We start from the raw sequence: 20,444 nt of genomic DNA on the forward strand, positions 1-20,444 counted from the left end.
GTTTGAAACGGTTTGAAATGGTTTGATTTAGTTTGGGTTACGTTACGGAACACCTGGACTCTAGGGACTCGCCAAATCTACCAAAATTGCGTTTTTTTTTAGAGATAATCGACGAAATTTCGGTTGATATTCCATCTATCAAAGTCTGAAATTGATTTGAAGCGGTTTGAAATGGTTTGGAATGGTTTGGGTTACGTTACGGAACACGTGGACTCTAGGATAGGGTCGCCAAATCTACCAAAATCGTGTTTTTTCAGATCGAATCAACGAAATTTCTATAAATATTTCACCTATGTCAAAGTTTGAAATTAGTTGGAAGCAGTTTGAAATGGTTTGGAGTTATGGTAAATGGAATGCAATATTGGGGAAAGAATGATAACGAATAATTGGAGCGGTGTGAAATGGTTTGGAGTTATGGCGAATGGAAACGCAATATTGGGGAAAGAATGATAACGAATAATTTAAGTGGTTTGAAATAGTTTAAAATGGTTTGGGTTAGGTTACAAAACACCTGGACCTTAGAATATGATCGCCAAATTTACGAAAATCGTGTTTTTTCAAATCGAATCGACGAAATTTCTATAGATATTCCACCTATGTCAAAGTTTGAAATTGGTTGGAAGCAGTTTGAAATGGTTTGTAGTTATGGTAAATGCAACGCAATATTGAGGAAAGAACAATAACGAATAATTTAAGTGGTTTGAAATGGTTTGATGTAGCGGTGAATGGACTAGAAACTCGGAATAGAAACGAATATTGCGAAAATGGTATTTGTACGCACAAAAATGTATCCAAATTGTGGAATAAAACATATATATTCCTCGTGACATTTCATTCTTATTAAAACGCCCATTAATCAGGAATGAAACTGTAGAGCGAAAAGCTTCGAAGAACTCGATTCGTGGTTCGCGAAGAGGAAACTTAATCAGCCAATACTGTCTCTCCATTAATTCCCCCTCCCCCGAAGGGAATTGTATCGAGTGCAAAATACACTCCGAAAATATATTAATCGATTCCGGAGGCGAACTACCCCAGAGTCTGGGGGGGGGGGGGGCGCGTTGAATTTTTTACAAGATTCGTATTCTCCGGGTAGAAAGTGAATCCACGGAAAAGACAGTTTCGAGTCTTAACGTTTATGGCGTTCATGCATTTCAAAGAAGCTATTCAACGGCCGGGCGAATTAATTTAGGATTTTATTTCGACGGGAAACTCGCGGGGGCGCGTAATCCGCTTAATTCGCGGGAGTTCGTTTAATACACGCAATCGATTAACGTTTAAACGATTTCAATTTGACCGGCCTTTCCTTGACGCGGCCGCGAAAAAGCAGTTCTTCCGTTTCGATCTCGAATTTACATACTTCGTTAAAATTTCCCGGGCGAAACCGCGAAACGGAGAAACCCCCGGTTGAATAGAAATTATTAAATTTGAAATTAATTAATAAATGTCCCCGCGATTTCGTTCCGCCGATCCCGTAAATATCGATCTCGTTTGCAGTCGTTGATCACTGACAGAACGTTAGAATGGACGCGGAAAATCACGGGGGGAGGGAGGAGCTGGTCTCGTTTTAATATCTGTTAATCAGCGCGGTAATTAAAGCCTCGGAACGACAGCCGGATGCTCGATTTTCCCACTCTCCGAACAAACGGAGCATTACATTAATGGATCCTAATATTCTCGGTGTTCTCTCTCTCTCTCTCAGCCCAGGCTGTATGCGTTGCACGTTTTAATTAAGACAATAATTAGCCGAAACATCGACCCGTGTAAATCCGATTAAGCCGGACGTGTAACACGAATTCGCAACGTGCAAACAATTCTGCAGAACCGATCGATATAGCAACAGGAACGACATAATTGAAAGGACTAATGGAACGCGTGTCTCTTGTCGTCGCACATGGACAAACAAGTCAGCCTTTCATCCGTTTTACGGAAAACCGGAGATGCTGTAAATTCGAAACTCGATCACTACGAACGAGAGAAATGACTGTTTGAAATTAAAATTTTTTTAAAAATAAGACGAAAATCAAGAATAGTATTTCGTTAATTGAGGCTTCGTTAAAAAGTTATTAACGTTTGAAGTCGCGTGCGTGAGACGGTAACCAGCGTACAGCACACTTCAACTTTAAACGTTAATAACTTTTTAACGGAGCCTCGATCAACAAATTGGTATTCTTGATTTTCGTCTTATTTTCGCCTCTAGAATCGTTCATTAAAATTTTTCCCAGGGATGACCGAACACTCTAGTTGGTTTATAAATATCGAGAGAATTGTAGGTGAGAAACATTGGTAAATCTAGTTGAGTAGATGTTTCTTTCTACCTTTTTTTTATAATATTAATGGAGTAATAGGTAATGAGTAATACCCAATTGCAAGATCGATAGAGAGGTGTAATAATATGATAAATAATATAATGGTCACCCATCCCAAATTGCTGCACTTGACCGCGCCCAATGATGCTTAACGTTGATGACGAGGACCAGCGTGTCAAACGTGCCACGAGCATCTCCAATAAACGATACAAAATTTCGTAGATTCCTAGTCGGTGAAAATAAGAGTAAATAATAAATTGAACGACGGATTTAAAAATTCTATATTTGGTTACACGTCGATCGTGTGCCCCCAGCGTAAAATTTCCACGTTAATTTCCTCCCCCGATTAACTTAATCGCCATTTATGCCTCGTTATCCGCCACTCGATGGTAATTGTCAAACGAATTTCCTCCAGAATCGAATCGTCGACGGTAATTTATGGTAAATTGAATTTCCCGCGAAACGAGTGGCTAATTCCTGTACCCTCGAAACTTGTCCAGAGACGGGAACGAAAACTTCATTAATATTTTCCCTTTGGGTCCAGGGGATCGGGGCGGCCGCGCGAAACAGCGCGCCGTATCGCGTGAAATAAAGTGTTCCCGAGTTCCCAGACGCGGACGTCGAAACTTCGCGAAGTTACGGCCCGGGGCAAATAAGAAAAAAAGGAGAGGCGTGTCCGTTTCTACCCCGTTCGCCCTCTACGCGAATTTTCGCGCCACTCGCCCCCCGTCGTTCTGGACTTTCGGCTGTATCGACCGGGCCCTGAAGGCCTCCCTTCGCCCTCCAGCGACCCCATCCAGCCACAGTTTCTGTCTACAAGTCAATGTCTCCTTTCCACCATCGACCATCCCCACTCCGCGTGGCCCGGGGGCAAACCTCCCTCGAATTCCGAAGCCCGCTTAGTTTAGGCTTTCCACCCTCATTTCGCCGCGTTTTACCAACGTGGCTGATGAGATTTCTCCACCGTTGGCTCTGCAAAACGGACCACGCGGCTCGTTTTTCGATCCTTCGCCCCCTCCCTTTCGAAATTCATCGATGGGGGGGGGGGGGGTTGATCCGAGAAATCGGTAGGTAGAATTACTCAGGCAGAGACGAGGTAGTTGTCCTTGTCGATTTTTAATAAATTTGTTTGAGGTTCTACGGAAATGTTTAATATTTTTTTGTGAGCTCTACTTCGGAAATAAATTTTATTGAAATGTATTCAGTATTGTAGGAGTTATGATCGTTTGAAAATTGAACCATGTTTATGGGGTTTCCTAAGATTCTTAGAATTTCTACATATTCTTCATCGAATTACGCATCGTTTGCATTTTGAAACACTAAAATCCCCCAATCTGTTCAGAAGTTATGATATTTTAAAGATAAACTTGAAGCTTCAGTAGAATAAGTATTCTAGTCAGACATTATAGTTTCAGTAAAGAATTTTTTTCTCGAAAGTGGGTAGGATTTCGAGGGTATATCTATTGACCAAAAATGATTGTAATTGACCCCTGCAACTAAAAATAATTTTTTTAGAACGATTTGAAATTTTTCAATTTTGTCGAATAATTTCACACCTTCTCGAATTTTTTTCTCGAAAGTGGATAGGATTTCGGGGGTATGTCTATTGACCAAAAATGATTGTAATTGACCCCTGCAACTAAAAATAATTTTTTTAGAACGATTTGAAATTTTTCAATTTTGTCGAATAATTTCACACCTTCTCGAATTTTTTTCTCGAAAGTGGATAGGATTTCGGGGGTATGTCTATTGACCAAAAATGATTGTAATTGACCCCTGCAACTAAAAATAATTTTTTTAGAACGATTTGAAATTTTTCAATTTTGGCGAATAATTTCACACCTTCTCGAATTTTTTTTTCGAAAGTGGGTAGGATTTCGGGGATATACCTATTGACCAAAAATGATTGTAATTGACCCCTGCAACTAAAAATAATTTTTTTAGAACGATTTGAAATTTTTCAATTTTGTCGAATAATTTCACACCTACTCGAATTTTTTTCTCGAAACTGGGTAGGATTTCGGGGGTATGTCTATTGACCAAAAATGATTGTAATTGACCCCTGCAACTAAAAATAATTTTTTTAGAACGATTTGAAATTTTTCAATTTTGTCGAATAATTTCAGCAACTACCCCCCGTGGATTTTTCTTAAAAATTTGTTTTTGATTTGTAATAAATTCAAGAAAATTCATAAGGTGTAAGGTCTACTGGTATATCTTGTCTCTGATTCCTTTCGAAGAAGGGGGATGATAAAACAGCGATTTTATATGCATTGTAATTTAAAAAATGTACTTGTATGACGATTTGGAGAAATTGTTATAATTTTATAAAGTTAATTATACTTTAATGGGATTTCTTTGACTATACAGGGTGTTCGGCCACCCCTGGGAAAGATTTTAATGGGAGATTTTAGAGGCCAAATAAGACGAAAATCAGGAATATCAATTTCTTGATTGAGGCTTTGTTAAAAAGTTTCAAATCATTCTGAAAAAATTATGTTCGGTTGCAGGGGTCAATTATAAACATTTTTGGTGAACAAACATACCTCCGAAATCCTACGCACTTTCGAGAAAAAAATTTGGATAGGTGCCCAAATTTTTCGGCGAAAAAAAATTTCAAATCGTTCTGAAAAAATTATTTTCAGTTGAGGGGGTCATTTACAATCGCTTTTGGTGAATAAACATACCCCCGAAATCCTGCGCATTTTCGAGAAAAAAATTCTTTACTGAAAATCTAATGTGAGGCCAGAAATGCTTCCCTAAAATTTCATGCGAATCTTTAAAACGTCATAACTTCTGAACGGATTGGACGATTTTAATGTTTAAAAAAGCAAACTACGCGTATTTTGGTGGAAAATATATAGAAATTGCAAAAATATTCGAAAAGTTGGTCCTTGACCCTGCAAAATACGAAAAACCCCATAAACGTGGTCCAATTTTCAAATGGCCATAACTCCTACAATACTGAATATATTTCAGTGAAACTTTTTTCTAAAGTGGAGCCCATGGGTATCTACAAAAAGGTATTAGACAACTTTTCTGTAGGGCGTCAAACAAAAATACTAAAAATGAAAAACTAATTTTTAAGAGAAATCGACAGGTGATGCCTCAATTATTCAGCCAAAAAAAAAAAAATTTCAAATCGTTCTGAAAAAATTATTTTCAGTTGCGGGGATCAATTACAATCATTTTTGGTCATTACACATACCCCCAAAATCCTGCGCGTTTTCGAGAAAAAAAATTCAGTACAGCCGGAAGTTTAAACATTAATAACTTTTTAACGATGCCTCCGTCAACAAATTAGTATTCTTGATTTTCGTCTTATTTTGGCCTCTAGAAGCTCTCAATAAAATTTTTCCCACGGTTGGTCGAACACCCTGTACAAAAAAAAAGGAAACACGAGGTGAAAATTACCTTCTCAAAATTAGAAAATAAATAGCACAAAATACTGACGACTAAATGCTAATGAAAAAAAATAACACCGAAGTCTTTGAACGCCGAAGCATCGTTTCGAAGGGTGAAATCGGCCTGTAATCTAAGAGGGATGCTCCAGGAAATTTTCCACGCGAAAGGAATGGCTCCGTGGAAGGCGAAATTCCAGGAACGTTTGAAATAAATTTACACAAAAGATTATGGTTTCCGTCCCGCAGTATTCCGAAGCTTCAAAGTCACTGGAGGAGCTTCCCAGTTCTTCTTACTTTCGGGATTATTTTCCAAAGAGTATTCTCTGTTTTTTTTTTCGACCCTCTTGCGCGGTCTCAAAGGTTCCTCCGCGGCGCCGAAATCTTTGCCCACCATCCTGCCATTTAGGTTCGCGTCCTTTCTTCGGGGCTTCCTTTCAACCGTGAAAGGACAAACTTTCCCTCCGTAACAAGCGCGAATATCAGCCGCGGTACAAGCTTATTGAACACTCGCGTTAAAAGGATCTCACCCCTGTCAGATATTTTTAAATAGATCGATCTAAAATTTTCACCGAACCCATCAATCTTTTAACAGCACCATAAAACGCTTTAAACCTTTTTATACTCGAAATTATGGCCCCTTACGATACATTTATATCGAGTTTTATTAGAAATTATGATTGCGCGCTGTGACGTCGCCTCCCACGCTCTCACAAGCGCTCGATCGATTCTCGGTTGCTATATATACTATTCAGTGATGACTTGATGGCTACACGCTTTCAAAATCTCGAATTCTCTTCCCATTTTTTTTTGGTAACCCCTCTTTCTTCTAAATCCACCACTGAAGTACGATTAATATCTAATATGGGACGTGAATTCCCACTAATTTGCATTCCAACGATTTTTCACTGAGCACTTAAATAAAATTAATTCTCAAAATTAAATATCGAAGAAAGTAAATCTGGGAGTGTCAATCAGCCTGAAATCTAAGTTGCAACTTTGATAAAAGAACTAAAAAAAAGAAATTAATTTTCAAGAATAGATGTTACAAAAAAAATCTATATTATATCTATAAAATAAATCCTGAATTTCGTCTGTAATAATAATTGTGGCTCCAATCGTCAGAAAACAAAATTTCGTTCTTCTAAACAATTTAAGAGATCCATTATGTCCAATCAATGTTTATTAATTCTCAAGATTGCACGTTAAAGAAACTAAATCCATATAGGAATCTTGGACTGTAAAAATAGGTCCAAAGATAAATTGTAGCCACTTTTCAGTCGACGGGAAAAAAGTTTCATTTTCGCGGACAATTTGAGAGGTCCGGTACGTGAATTGAACGCGTTGAACGACCCCGCGTGTGTTTCAATAGCGAAACCCCGTTCGAACTGCCACGATTTCGAGGATGTTTTTTCGTTCGCCAGACGCGACTAGAATGGTCCTGTTTCGTCGAGGGAGAATTTTTCTCCGTGGCGACGCTCGAAAAGCGTCGACGTCGCACAGCAACAGGCTGCAACAACTGCACCCGGGAGTTTCTCGACGCGGTGGGTGGAGTTTTCGGCGTGTTAACGCGACACCAAGCGTCCTTCGATTCCGCGGAGTTAACCTCCCTTGTACCACCTCCTCCCCCTCTCGACAGTGTTCTCTAATCGTTCTCGCTACCGTCGACATCTTTTTTTTCACGGTCTTACGCTCCTGCAATTTGTTTTCCCTCGTTCCGTGAAAAATTCGAGCGATGTTTACCAGCCAAATACAGGGTGTTCGGCCACCTCTGGGTAAAATTTTAATGGGGGATTCCAGAGACCAAAATAAGAGGTAAATCAAGAATACCAATTTGTTGATGGAGGCTTCGTTAAAAAGTAATTAACAATTAAATTAAAAAATTTCAAATCGTTCTGGAAAAATTATTATCGGTTGCGGGGGTCAATTACAATCATTTTTGGTGAACAGACATACCCCCGAAATCCTACCCAGTTTCTAGAAAAAAATTCGAGAAGGTGTGAAATTTTTAGACAAAATTAAAAAATTTCGAATCATACTAAAAAAATTATATTTAGTTACAGGGGTCGATTACAATCATTTTTGGTCATTACACGTACCCCCGAAATCTTACATATTTTCGAGAAAAAAATTCCTTACTGAAAATCTAATTCTAAATTTTTCGACAAAAAAGAAAAATTTTAAATCGTTTTGGAAAAATTATTTTCGATTGCGGGGGTCAATTACAAGCATTTTTGGTCATTACACATACCCTCGAAATCGTACGCATTTTTGAGAAAAAAATTCATTACTGAAAATATAATGTCTCACCATAACTATGATACCCTGAAAATTGAAAAGTTTCAAATCGTTTTGGAAAAATTATTATCGGTTGCGGGGGTTAATTACAATCATTTTTGGTGAACAGACATACCCCCGAAATCCTACCCAGTTTCTAGAAAAAAATTCGAGAAGGTGTGAAATTTTTAGACAAAATTAAAAAATTTCAAATCATACTAAAAAAATTATATTTAGTTACAGGAGTCAATTACAATCATTTTTGGTCATTACACGTACCCCCAAAATCCTACGCGCTTTCGAGAAAAAAATTCCTTACCGAAAATCTAATTCTAAATTTTTCGACAAAAAAGAAAAATTTCAAATCGTTTTGGAAAAATTATTTTCGATTGCGGGGGTCAATTACAAGCATTTTTGGTCATTACACATACCCTCGAAATCGTACGCATTTTTGAGAAAAAAATTCAATACTGAAAATATAATGTCTCACCATAACTATGTTACCCTGAAAATTGAAAAGTTTCAAATCGTTCTGGAAAAATTATTATCGGTTGCGGGGGCCAATTACAATCATTTTTGGTGAACAGACATACCCCCGAAATCCTACTCAGTTTCTAGAAAAAAATTCGAGAAGGTGTGAAATTTTTAGACAAAATTAAAAAATTTCAAATCATACTAAAAAAATTATATTTAGTTACAGGGGTCAATTACAATCATTTTTGGTCATTACACGTTCCCCCGAAATCCTACGCACTTTCGAGAAAAAAATTCCTTACCGCAAATCTAATTCTAAATTTTTCGACAAAAAAGAAAAATTTCAAATCGTTCTGGAAAAATTATTTTCGATTGCGGGAGCCAATTACAATCATTTTTGGTGAACAGACATACCCCCGAAATCCTACCCAGTTTCTAGAAAAAAATTCGTGTGAAATTTTTCGACGGGGAAAAAAAATTCCAAATCGTTTTGAAAAAATTATTTTCGGTTGCAGGGGTCAATTACAATCATTTTTGGTGAACAGACACACCCCCGAAATCCTGCGCATTTTCGAGAAAAATATTCGTTCTCATCGAACGCACAGTCATAACAGTAATTTATTTTTCACGAACTGAATGATTTTCGAGTGGAATTTTTGTAAAAATTTTTGAACAGAATTGGTTCGAAATTTTATACAGTTCTGTTACCAATCGAAAAGTCGATTACTCTTCTATAGTATATAAATCTTCGATACGATCAAATTACCAGCGACTCTTATAGAGGGAAATTAATTTCTTGGAAAGTAGCCAGAGGGCACAGAAATATAAGCGAAGAATCGAATATTGTTTTCATTGTCCAGTTTCCATTTTCTATTAAGCAAAAAAATTTCTTTTAGTTGATTTTTCGAAATCAGAAGATCAAATTACTGCTACCAGCGACTCTTACAGAGGCAAATTAATTTCATGGAATGTAGCCAAACGGGGAGTACAGAAATACTAGTGAAAAATCTATTAATATATTGTTTTCCCATTTCATTATCCAGGTACCATTTTCTATCGTGCAAAAAGCTTTCATTTGTTTGGTTTTTCGAAACCAAAAGAGGTCTGGTTACAGGGCGTGTGTCGATTTTAACGAATCGCGGTTGCCAGAATTTTATGCTTCTTTAGAGGCGCGAGTGTTCGAAGAGAGGAAAACGTCGAATCTCGCTTGTGGAGCGTAATTGAATGTGACCGTGAGTGAAAATCGCGCTCATTGCGCCGGTGAAAATTCGCGGTAACGAAACATCGACAAACGAAGAAACGCACGAACCGAGGGGCCCTCGAGAAGCGACTCTTTCGCCATCGAGACTGAAAATGGCGGGCCACTGCCAATTAACAAAGTACAAGCATGTAAATTAAATTGTTCTCGACGATTTACGATGGTAAATTAGTTCCGTGAAACTCCCGTGGAAAGCAATAATTAACCTTTGTGCTTGTAACATTTACTCTCACTAATGGGATCGCGTCGAACATTTATTTGTATTTTTTTTCGTGGAAAGTAAAATATCGAAGGCAAAATAAAATAATTTTTAATCGAACTGATTATCTAATGTACATTTTGAGATAGCTTGTTGATTTTATATATGTTTTTTTTTCGCCAAATTTAGTCAAAATCGTTCGAATTCCAGAATTTGCAAGACCAAACGCGAGAAAAGTCGGAAACTTTTCTATTCTCGCGAATTTTCACACGAAGATCGTTCCCCGACGATTTTCAAGATCCGCCAACGTCTTCAAAGCGATTCGGAACTTTCGTATAACTAGATCCCATACAAATTTGCAGAAGAGCCCGGCAAAAGGTGAAAAGGAGAGCTCGAAAGCTCCTCGAGTCTTTTCGATCTTCATCAGAAGTATTAGTTCCTTTCGAGATCGAGATCTCGAACGTCCCCGTAAGTCGAATGACGCGACTTTCCCGCGACAGAGTTCGATACTATTTTCCCACAACGATCGGTTGCTGGAAACCGAAATTATTTTCAAACGTCTGTTCGACTGTCAAACTTTTCTAACTTTATTCCCAAAACCATAAATGTGTACTTTACCGTAATAATAAAAATTATACTTCAGACTTCAATTAATATCAGAATTTTGTATCCACCTTTCCCTCTAGGATCTTTATTTATAATTTATTTATCAAGAATTCAACGAACGAATGCTCTGAACCGTGGGGGTCACCGGTGACCGGCGCCTCGAACTCTAAAATACGAATACTGACACTTGTAGAGTTAAATATTTAGAATAATATGTACGAAAGCTAGTCAGGTAATTTATTTCGAACACTTTCTTCCAATTTATTTATCAAGAATTCAACGAACAAAGGCTGTGAACCGTGGGGGTCACCGGTGACCGGCGCCTCGAACTCTAAAATACGAATACTGACACTTGCAGAGTTAAATATTTAGAATAATATGTTCAAAAATTACTCAGGTAACTTATTTCGTATACATATTTCCAATTTATGTATCAAGAATTCATCGAACAAAGGCTGTGAATCATGGGGGTCACCGGTGACCGTCGCCTCGAAGTCTTTAAAACACGAATACTGACACTTGCAAAATTTTAAATAACACTATTATCGGTTGAGAATACTACAAAACATCGAATATACCATTCCACTTACAAATATTTCCATTTTTCGCGATTCGAGCAAAAGATGAGTTCTGATGCACGAACTGTCACGGCGTCAAATATTTGCGTTCGACGGAAAAAACAATTTGGCCGGACAAAAGCAGCACGGGGAATTTATTTCGAGTTCCTTGCGCTTGTTTGCGTGGATTAATGGCGGATTAACAAAGTCCACCGCGTCGGAGTAGTCCCGGGTTAAGACTTTAAGCGCTGCCTTCAGCAATTAATTTCGAGTGGATCTCCGGTTCCAGAGAAAAGAGAAGAAAAGGGGAGGGTGGGGGCAAACAAACTTCCTCTGACACTGAAAAAATAAACAACCGACGGTAAATTATCCGCCAGCCGCTGTTTCTGCGTGGTAATTACAGCGAAATTAGCGAAACATCGTGGTCAAAGGGCGACGGGGGGGATGAACTGGAGCGCAAAGGGATGAAATTTTTCCCGCTCTTCTCTAGCTTTTTACGTATTTGCACTGTTCTTTGAACGCTACTAATTTGCACACGTTTTGTTACCAGCTTCGATAATGGAACATTTTTCGAAAAATATTCCACTTTATCGTTTATTTCAATTTATTCAATCGTTACGACTGATATTTGGAAAACAAATTACTCGAGTTTCGTTGTTTATTTTATCGAATACTTTCGGACCGGGTTCCCCTGTTGTCCGATAAAAATGTTTGCAATCGTATTAACCGGAAATTTTAGCGAAAACGTCGTCAGAGCGACGCGGTGATTTTGCTTTGAGCTTAATTCTGTTAAAATTTCGCGTCATATCTTGCGCGATTTTCCTGTTTATGTCACGAACAGTTTGACGGTGAAAAACACGTTCGATTCAATCGACGTCCAACTTTATTTAAACAATATTATAATATAATAATCGACGGCTGGATTGTTTGTAAAACGATGGTTAATAATTATTTACTTCGATGTACTGTTTTCTAATTCCAAGAGAAGAAACTTCATTTGTTCATTCGGTAAAAAAAAAAAACGAACAAATAGAAATTTCGAAAAATGTTGCATCAAGTAAATAAAAATAAAAATTCTTAATGAATTTTCTAAAAATTAACTTTGAAATGGCTAGAAATATTAACAGACTTTTGTTTACCGAATTTACGGTTCGTTCTGAGATCGTTAATAAAAAAATTTGTTCAAGACTTATTATTTGTCCCAGAGCTGCAATCTCGCTCAAATGTTCCGTAACGCGATAATGACCGCGAGACAACGGAAGTTCCGTGGAACGGTCGAGAGATCGAGAAAGTCCTCGAAGTGGTTCGGCAGGCGTCGAGGCGAATATTTAACGGCGACGGGGACGAAGAACAACGTCTAATTTCGAAAGATAGACGGGTTCACGAGCGTTTGCTTCGTTAATGACGACTGGCCGTTGTGGACTAACGAGGACGCGGCCCGTGACGGCGTCGAATATCGACGAGAACGACCGAGATACGCGACAAGTGGATGAAATACGCGCTCCGTTTCGGACCAGTTATACCGATTTCGGTGGCCAACGAGCCGCCGCTGGCATCGTTGGCTCCCGGGGGGTTTCAAAATAGATTTTGGAGAGGCTCATCGACGCTCCACGCTATTCTATTTTTTTTTACTTCGTGCACAGAGCTTCTTAATATAATCCCGGAACACCAAACGAGCGATTCGGACAATGGCGAAGGCTGCAAAGAAGCGGGGAAACGATCGCGTGAAATGTAAAATAATAGAAAAGGGATATCTAATTTAGAGGGATTTTTTTATAATTTCATAAATTTCTAATGTCCCGTACGAAATGAAATACGAATTAAGACACTGCAGGGATAATCTTAATTCTTGGGAATTAGGGGCTATTTCTGACCGAGTCTGGTAATGTTCGACGATAATGTATTAATTATTCGAATTTGAGGTAGCAATGGGGGATTGGAAATTCGACTGGAATAAATGGAATTTATCTATTTTTGGGGTCCCGGGGGCTCTCACCTTCTTCAAATCCTTGCTGGCATCGGCTTCCTCGGCCTTCCGCTTCTCGGAGATCTTCGGCGTCGGGACGGCGATCGTCGCCTCCCGCAGAGGTTTCAGATCAACCTGAAACAGATGGATAAACCCACTCAGTTTGCGATTATTAATATTAACACACAATTTCAGTTTGTGATAATACTATCATTTGTTTTATAGCAATTAACGCAATTATTTCAATTATATAACAATTACAAATCAGAGGTTTCAAGATCATCCTGAAACAGATGGATAAACTCACTCGGTTTGCGATTACCATTTTTTTTTTATTAATATTAAGACACAATTCCAGTTTGTGATCACATTAACTATTAACACAATTGCTTTAATTATATAATAATTACAAATCAGAGGTTTCAAGATCATCCTGAAACAGATGGATAAACTCACTCGGTTTGCGATTACAATTTTTTTTTTATTAATATTAAGACACAATTTCAGTTTGTGATCACATTAACTATTAACACAATTGCTTTAATTATATAATAATTACAAATCAGAGATTTTAGATCACCTGAAGTAGATGGATAAACCCACCCACTCAGTTTGCGATTATTAATATTAACACACAATTTCAGTTTGTGATAATACTATCATTTGTTTTATAGCAATTAACGCAATTATTTCAATTATATAACAATTACAAATCAGAGATTTCAAGATCATCCTGAAACAGATGGATAAACTCACTCAGTTTGTGATTACAATTTTTTTTTATTAATATTAAGACACAATTTCAGTTTGTGATCACATTAACTATTAACACAATTGCTTTAATTATATAATGATTACAAATCAGAGATTTTAGATCACCCTGAAGTAGATGGATAAACCCACTCAGTTTGCGATTAATATTAATATTAACACACAATTTCAGTTTGTGATAATATTATCATTTGTTTTATAGCAATTAACGCAATTATTTCAATTATATAACAATTACAAATCAGAGATTTCAAGATCATCCTGAAACAGATGGATAAACTCACTCGGTTTACGATTACAATTTTTTTTTTATTAATATTAAAGACACAATTTCAGTTTGTGATCACATCAACTATTAACACAATTGCTTTAATTATATAATAATTACAAATCAGAGATTTTAGATCACCCTGAAGTAGATGGATAAACCCACCCACTCAGTTTGCGATTATTAATATTAACACACAATTTCAGTTTGTGATAATACTATCATTTGTTTTATAGCAATTAACGCAATTATTTCAATTATATAACAATTGCAAATCAGAGATTTCAAGATCATCCTGAAACAGATGGATAAACTCACTCGGTTTGCGATTACAATTTTTTTTTTATTAATATTAAGACACAATTTCAGTTTGTGATCACATTAACTATTAACACAATTGCTTTAATTATATAATAATTACAAATCAGAGATTTTAGATCACCCTGAAGTAGATGGATAAACCACCCACTCAGTTTGCGATTATTAATATTAACACACAATTCCAGTTTGTGATCACATTAACTATTAACACAATTACTTTAATTATATAACAATTACAAACCCCGATAGATATAATAATTACATATCAGTACAGATATAATTCAAAGAACAAAGCTAGAGAGAAGTTTTTTTTCCCGGAGCGGTCACCCATCCCGTGCTGCACGCGGCCGAACGATGCTGCACTTCGTTGACCACACGAGGACCAGTGTTTCCAACGCGCCACGACCGTCGACAAGTAAACACGAAGTACACTTTACTTTTCTATGACCACAACGACGTTATCAAATAATTCGTGTATGTCTGTATATAGCGTGTAATATTACACGTACAATGTTGAATATTTAACACGTTCGCGGACAGTAGAAATTTTAATGAGCTGCGAACACGAACAGGTGATTTATTCGTTAGCCATTACAACAAGGTGCATAATAATTTCAGAAACTAAAAACTATGCAGAATGCACGATAACGTGGCTTATAAATTTGAACGTTATAACATTATACGAGTGTTGACCGATAGATTTACGCGCGTGAAATTGTATTTTTATTAAAAAAAAGGCTCGAGGAAACGATTTCTTACGAAACCTTGATTCGAGAAACGGTGAATTTGGGGTGCAAAGCTTGCGTCGAGACACGGATAGAGTTACGTTTGATGAGTTTCGTTTTCCCGTAGACTTTGGCGGGCCACCGGAGGGCGTCGAGATGCGGCGACGTCGCCCATTGTGCGTGCCCCGTTAATGCGGTCGCGGCCGAAGGTTCCGGGGCGCATCGATTCACGCTAATCGGTTTAACCCGTCGCTGCTTTGCGCGCAGCCCCGCACATGCTAATTTCTCGTTAACAGGACGACCAAATAGAGAGAGACGGGCGTCGATTTAGTGGTACGGTAATTCGACCGGAGCTTAATGGCGCAAATCGGCGAAAGGCGAGTTAATCGATGACGCGTATCGCGTTAATATAATTAGACGTCGCGATCTTTGACTACTCCCACCTTTTTCGAGCAAAAATTTTTAGCCAATTTTTGGAGTATTCGTTAATAATCGCCTTCAAATTTTTTCCTACCTTTAACAAACTATTTTTTTTTAATTCTAATATAATTAAAAAAATAATTTTTGCACCCTCAAAACAGATTATTCTTAGTTAAGAAACTAGGAGAAATTGTAAACACGGTTATTTTAATTATTGTAAATATTTTATTTCGTAACGTAATTCTAATATAATTAAACAAATAATTTTCTAACTCCTGAAACAAACTATTTTTAGCTCGCGTGAGAAACTATGAGAAACTGTGTACACAGTTTAATTGTTATAAATATTTTGCCTCGTGGCTATTACCGGGGGAATCAAAATGTCGGAAACCGGGAATGCAGGCTCTGTCGAAGTATAAATATTCCGAAGTTCGTGACTCGAAAATCACACGGTGTTATGGGGGATTATTACGAGTTAACGTTGGTATTTCCCTGTTGGTAATACTTGACAGGAATCGAACCAACCTATTTTCAGGGGGAAAGAACCATGATCCATCTTAGTCCTTCCAGGACCGTTCCCAGCTATGCAAAATTAATAAATGCGTTTAACGAGAAACGGGAGGTCGACGATCCACGGGACGACTCAATTTACGACGGGGCCACGCTACGAAAAGTTCCACGGATGGCAAATAGCGGTAATTAGGTGTCGAAGTTCTAGTGGCGCGTTTCGGGACAAGAACGCCACCGTGGAAAGATTAATGGGTCGAAGATTTTAACGGTCCAGCGGGGAAACTAGGCCTTGGAAATTAACTTGGTTATTAAACCGTGGATAAGCGCGATTTCATTACGCGGGAATTTCGAGAGTTCGGCCTATTGGTAATTAAAAGGCGCGTTCCAAGTTTTCCAAGACCTCTCTATGAATTCTGCGGACCAACAAGCTCGATTTAAAAAAAAATTTCTTTTTTTACGTCAGAGTATATCCAGGGCACATTTTAAAATATACAGAGTATAGATGATCCGAGAATTTTGCAAAGTTCAAATTTCATTTTATTCTCTGATATTGCAACGCTTGGTAAGTATCGTTAAAATATTGAAAAATGAATTTTTCAGCGATATGGAGAAAATTTATAGTTATTCAGGGCGTGTCAAATATTTTTAACATTTTAATAAGAATTTCTGTGTACTTGTACAGAGTTCGAGTTACTTTTGCTTTTATATTCGTATTTTCGGATTATTTCGATTTTCCGTCGTCACGTGTGTCGCCATTTCGTTCCAAATGTAACATATCCTCGAATTAATTGTGGAATACCGTTTCTGGGTCACTCAGGCGAACGAACCATATATCAGGACCAAAATACTGTGCATTTGGACTAGGCTTAATAACAGCCATGCTGAAGTCCAGCTTTAACACCGCGCTGTGCATGAATACAATTTTGATACGGTGCAATATAAAAGTAAAATAAACTCTGAGTCTTTCGAATTCAGTATAAAAATCTACGGGTGATAATTTGGTGACGAATAAAATGCAAACAATTTCGTATTCGTTACTGTTTTCATAGAAACAAAAATCGTAGGACGATATTATATTTTATATCATAAGAAATTAATTAATATTACTCTTGGAGACCAAAATACTACAAATAAAAATAAAAATATTGGAAATATCCAACAGAATTCCTTCTTCCAAACTTCCAAACACTCAACAGATTAACCTCTTGCGCATCTACCTTGCGCATCATGGCGCCTATCTGCCCCATCAGCTGTTGTGAATTTCTGTTTTCGATCAAAACTTCACCGTTTCTCCTGATTCGTTCTACTTTAAAGCGCTTACAATCAATGAACCTCGATACTCGTAAACTTTTAAGCAACTTCACTACCTTGGAAGTTCATTAAAATAACAAGTAATTAATTCCAATTTTCCACACACCGCAATTCGAAAAATTTTGAAAGAAAACGTTTAATAGCCTCGCTACCGTGATAAATATATAATGTATGGACGGAACAAATTTTTTTTACATAGCGAATATAGCTCAGGGGCATTCTTTATGGATCCATGCAATATATCACGCGATCCATTCCGCCAAATATCTTTCTACCAAAGTTATATCAGCCTCCGTACGGTGGATCGTACGAATTTTTCCCAACAGTGGATCAACTATCGCCATACTGGTGCGCGATATTCGCATCCAGCGTTCCGTTAAACGAGAGATAAACTCTTTCGATTCGCGCCCCCGTTTTCACAGGCGTGATTTATTTGCTGGGCGGCGATACGATTCCGTCCACGACGATCAGATACAGCTGGTACATCCAGTTATTTCATCGCTGCGCCCGTTGTTGCGTCTGTACCATCTAACTACGACAATTTATTTACGAATTTTTTCCCACGATTACACTCCGTACGAACGTGCATAAAATTAAATTCTTTTACAGGAACAAACAGCAATATTTATTCCTCGAAAAGACAAATTTGATCGAAATACGTTATTGATTTTGGTATCGTTAAACAAATTGGGAAAAATATCGAAAATTCAACGGGAAAAATTGCAAAATTCCTACCTTTGCAGATTTCTATGTATTTTTTGTGAATTTAAACAAACTCGTTGAATTGATAGGTGCTCTGCGTTTCAAAATGGAGTCGTTCCCTTGATGGGACTCAAAATTTAAATGTAATTAATTTAAAAATTTGCTTCACGTCAAATTTTATATGATTGAAAAACACAGTTGCACGTTTCATAATTCAGTCAAGATTTTCGATTTGTTTGTGTTTGTTCCTCGTATTGCGACGCATTCTCGTGTTTACACGCAATCAACTCCGTTCCCGGTCGTGCATATTACGGTATTTTACCGTGTTATTGTACGGCCGCGCATCGATGACTCTGTCAACCAATGTTTTCTCTTCCACGATTAAAACTCAGCAATTACTGTTCGCGTTGTCCTCCATTGGTTCCCGCGTAAAGAGAAATTGAACGTTCCCGCTCGTACGGGGGTTTGCAAAGCGTACTCCAACCGGGTCAGGGTTGACCCCGATAATCAGATTAACGGTACATTAATTGGTGACGTGAAGACATTTCAAGCTCTGTTTCGCGCACGAAAGCGCCAACTTGAGTCGAACGTGCGCCACTGAGCGTCCCGTATACAAAAAAAAATGAAATGTATACTCTGTCGAAAGAAAGAACGACCGTGGACATACAGGGTGTTCAGCCAACCCTGGGAAAAATTTTAATGGGAAATTCTAGAGGCCAAAATAAGACGAAAATCAAGAATACCAATTTCTTGATGGAGGCTTCGTTAAAAAGTTATTAACCTTTAAAGTTCCGATCGTACTGAATTTTTTTTCTCGAAAATGCGCAGGATTTCGGGGATATGTCTATTCACCGAAAATGCTTGTAATTGACCCCTGCAATCGAAAATAATTTTTCCAAAATGATTTGAAATTTTTTTTTTTCGTCGAAAAATTTCACATCTCGAATTTTTTTCTAGAAAGTGGGTAGGATTTCGAGGGTATGTCTAATGACCAAAAATAATTGTAATTAACCGCCGCAACCGAAAATAATTTTTCCAGAACGATTTGAAACTTTTCAATTTTCAGGGTAACAGACAGTTATGGTCAGACATTATATTTTCAGTAATGAATTTTTTTCTCAAAAATGCGCAGGATTTCGGGGATATGTCTATTCACCGAAAATGCTTGTAATTGACCCCTGCAATCGAAAATAATTTTTCCAGAACAATTTGAAATTGTTGAATTTAATTGTTAATAACTTTTAAACGAAGCTTCCATCGACAAATTGGTATTCTTGATTTTCGTCTTATTTTGACCTCCAGAATCCCCCATTAAAATTTTTCCCAGAGTTTTCCGTACACCCTATATATCCACGCTCATTCTTTCTTTCGACAGAGTATACATTTCATTTTTTTTTTTTCAACGATCTCTGCCTTTCAAATTTTTGTTTCGTTCGAATAGGATATGAAATGTAAAGTAAATGTAGCGTAAATAATTTCTAGATTAATAATTTTCCCTACAGTTAGTTAAAATTAAACTGAAATCCGTTTAATGGGGAAACTAGTTTCTCTGTTCCCGATCTTATCGATACATTTTACATACTGTCTTTGATTAATTTCGTTCTTTTACTCTTTGGTTCAGAGTTCGCGATTTAATTTAAATAACTGGATGATTGTTAAGCTGCATAATATTAAAATCTCGCCCCGTTGCCGTACAGAGTTACGACCGCGCGTTGTTTCTCCGTCGTCGTGGCCGTAATTCTAGCAATTATCCTATCAGGATTTACGCGAAAACACGATTAAGCGATCCGTCTCTTGCCCCGACGAGCGATCTTTAACAATAACGACGAAAAGTGCAAACCGCTGAATAATAAAGCCACCAGTAATTAACCTGCTTACCGATCCATAATTTATCGGGGCTGCTTTATTGCGCTTAACCCTCGGGAATAACCGTCGTTTCCCTTCGAAACGCAGCTACAATACATTTTAATCGCAAACCACGCAACCACGTATTAAATCTTTTCAGTGGTTCGACCCGCGATTTTCCAGTAATCGTTGAGCTCTGTCGAAATCGATCGCATTTTCGTGCTGCACGACGCGAATCGACGGTGAAATTATTCACTCGATCGGTGATTATATTAAAATTACATTAAAATTATCACGAGATTCTTGAATCGAAACGAAAATCGGTGTCGTTTGCTTGAATCCGGGGCAACAATAATTGCTCGAAAGCGGGGTATACATCGCGAACACTAAATTTTTATTATTATTTTTATTTCGGGGGTCTTTTGTCATTATTATCAATTCGAGAGCACTCCTGTTATAATTTATAATTTTCGAACGTTCGATTTGTTTTGGACGAAGATGGAACCCGTGATAAACGCGAAAGGGGG

At 37.6% G+C, this 20,444-nt stretch overlaps 1 protein-coding gene across 2 annotated transcripts in view; it reads right to left on the reverse strand.

Moving 5' to 3' along the window:
• Positions 1-20,444, reverse strand: part of LOC143348591 (pseudouridylate synthase RPUSD2) — a 305,098-nt gene that overhangs the window by 103,418 nt on the left and 181,236 nt on the right. For both annotated transcript variants that reach the window (XM_076779042.1, XM_076779041.1), the window contains one exon: positions 13,075-13,179. In XM_076779042.1, the coding sequence (XP_076635157.1) occupies positions 13,075-13,179 (105 nt within the window). The remainder of the gene's footprint in view (positions 1-13,074; positions 13,180-20,444) is intronic.

The sequence above is a fragment of the Colletes latitarsis genome, chromosome 11 (assembly GCF_051014445.1).
Source record: "Colletes latitarsis isolate SP2378_abdomen chromosome 11, iyColLati1, whole genome shotgun sequence".
NCBI lineage: Eukaryota > Metazoa > Arthropoda > Insecta > Hymenoptera > Colletidae > Colletes > Colletes latitarsis.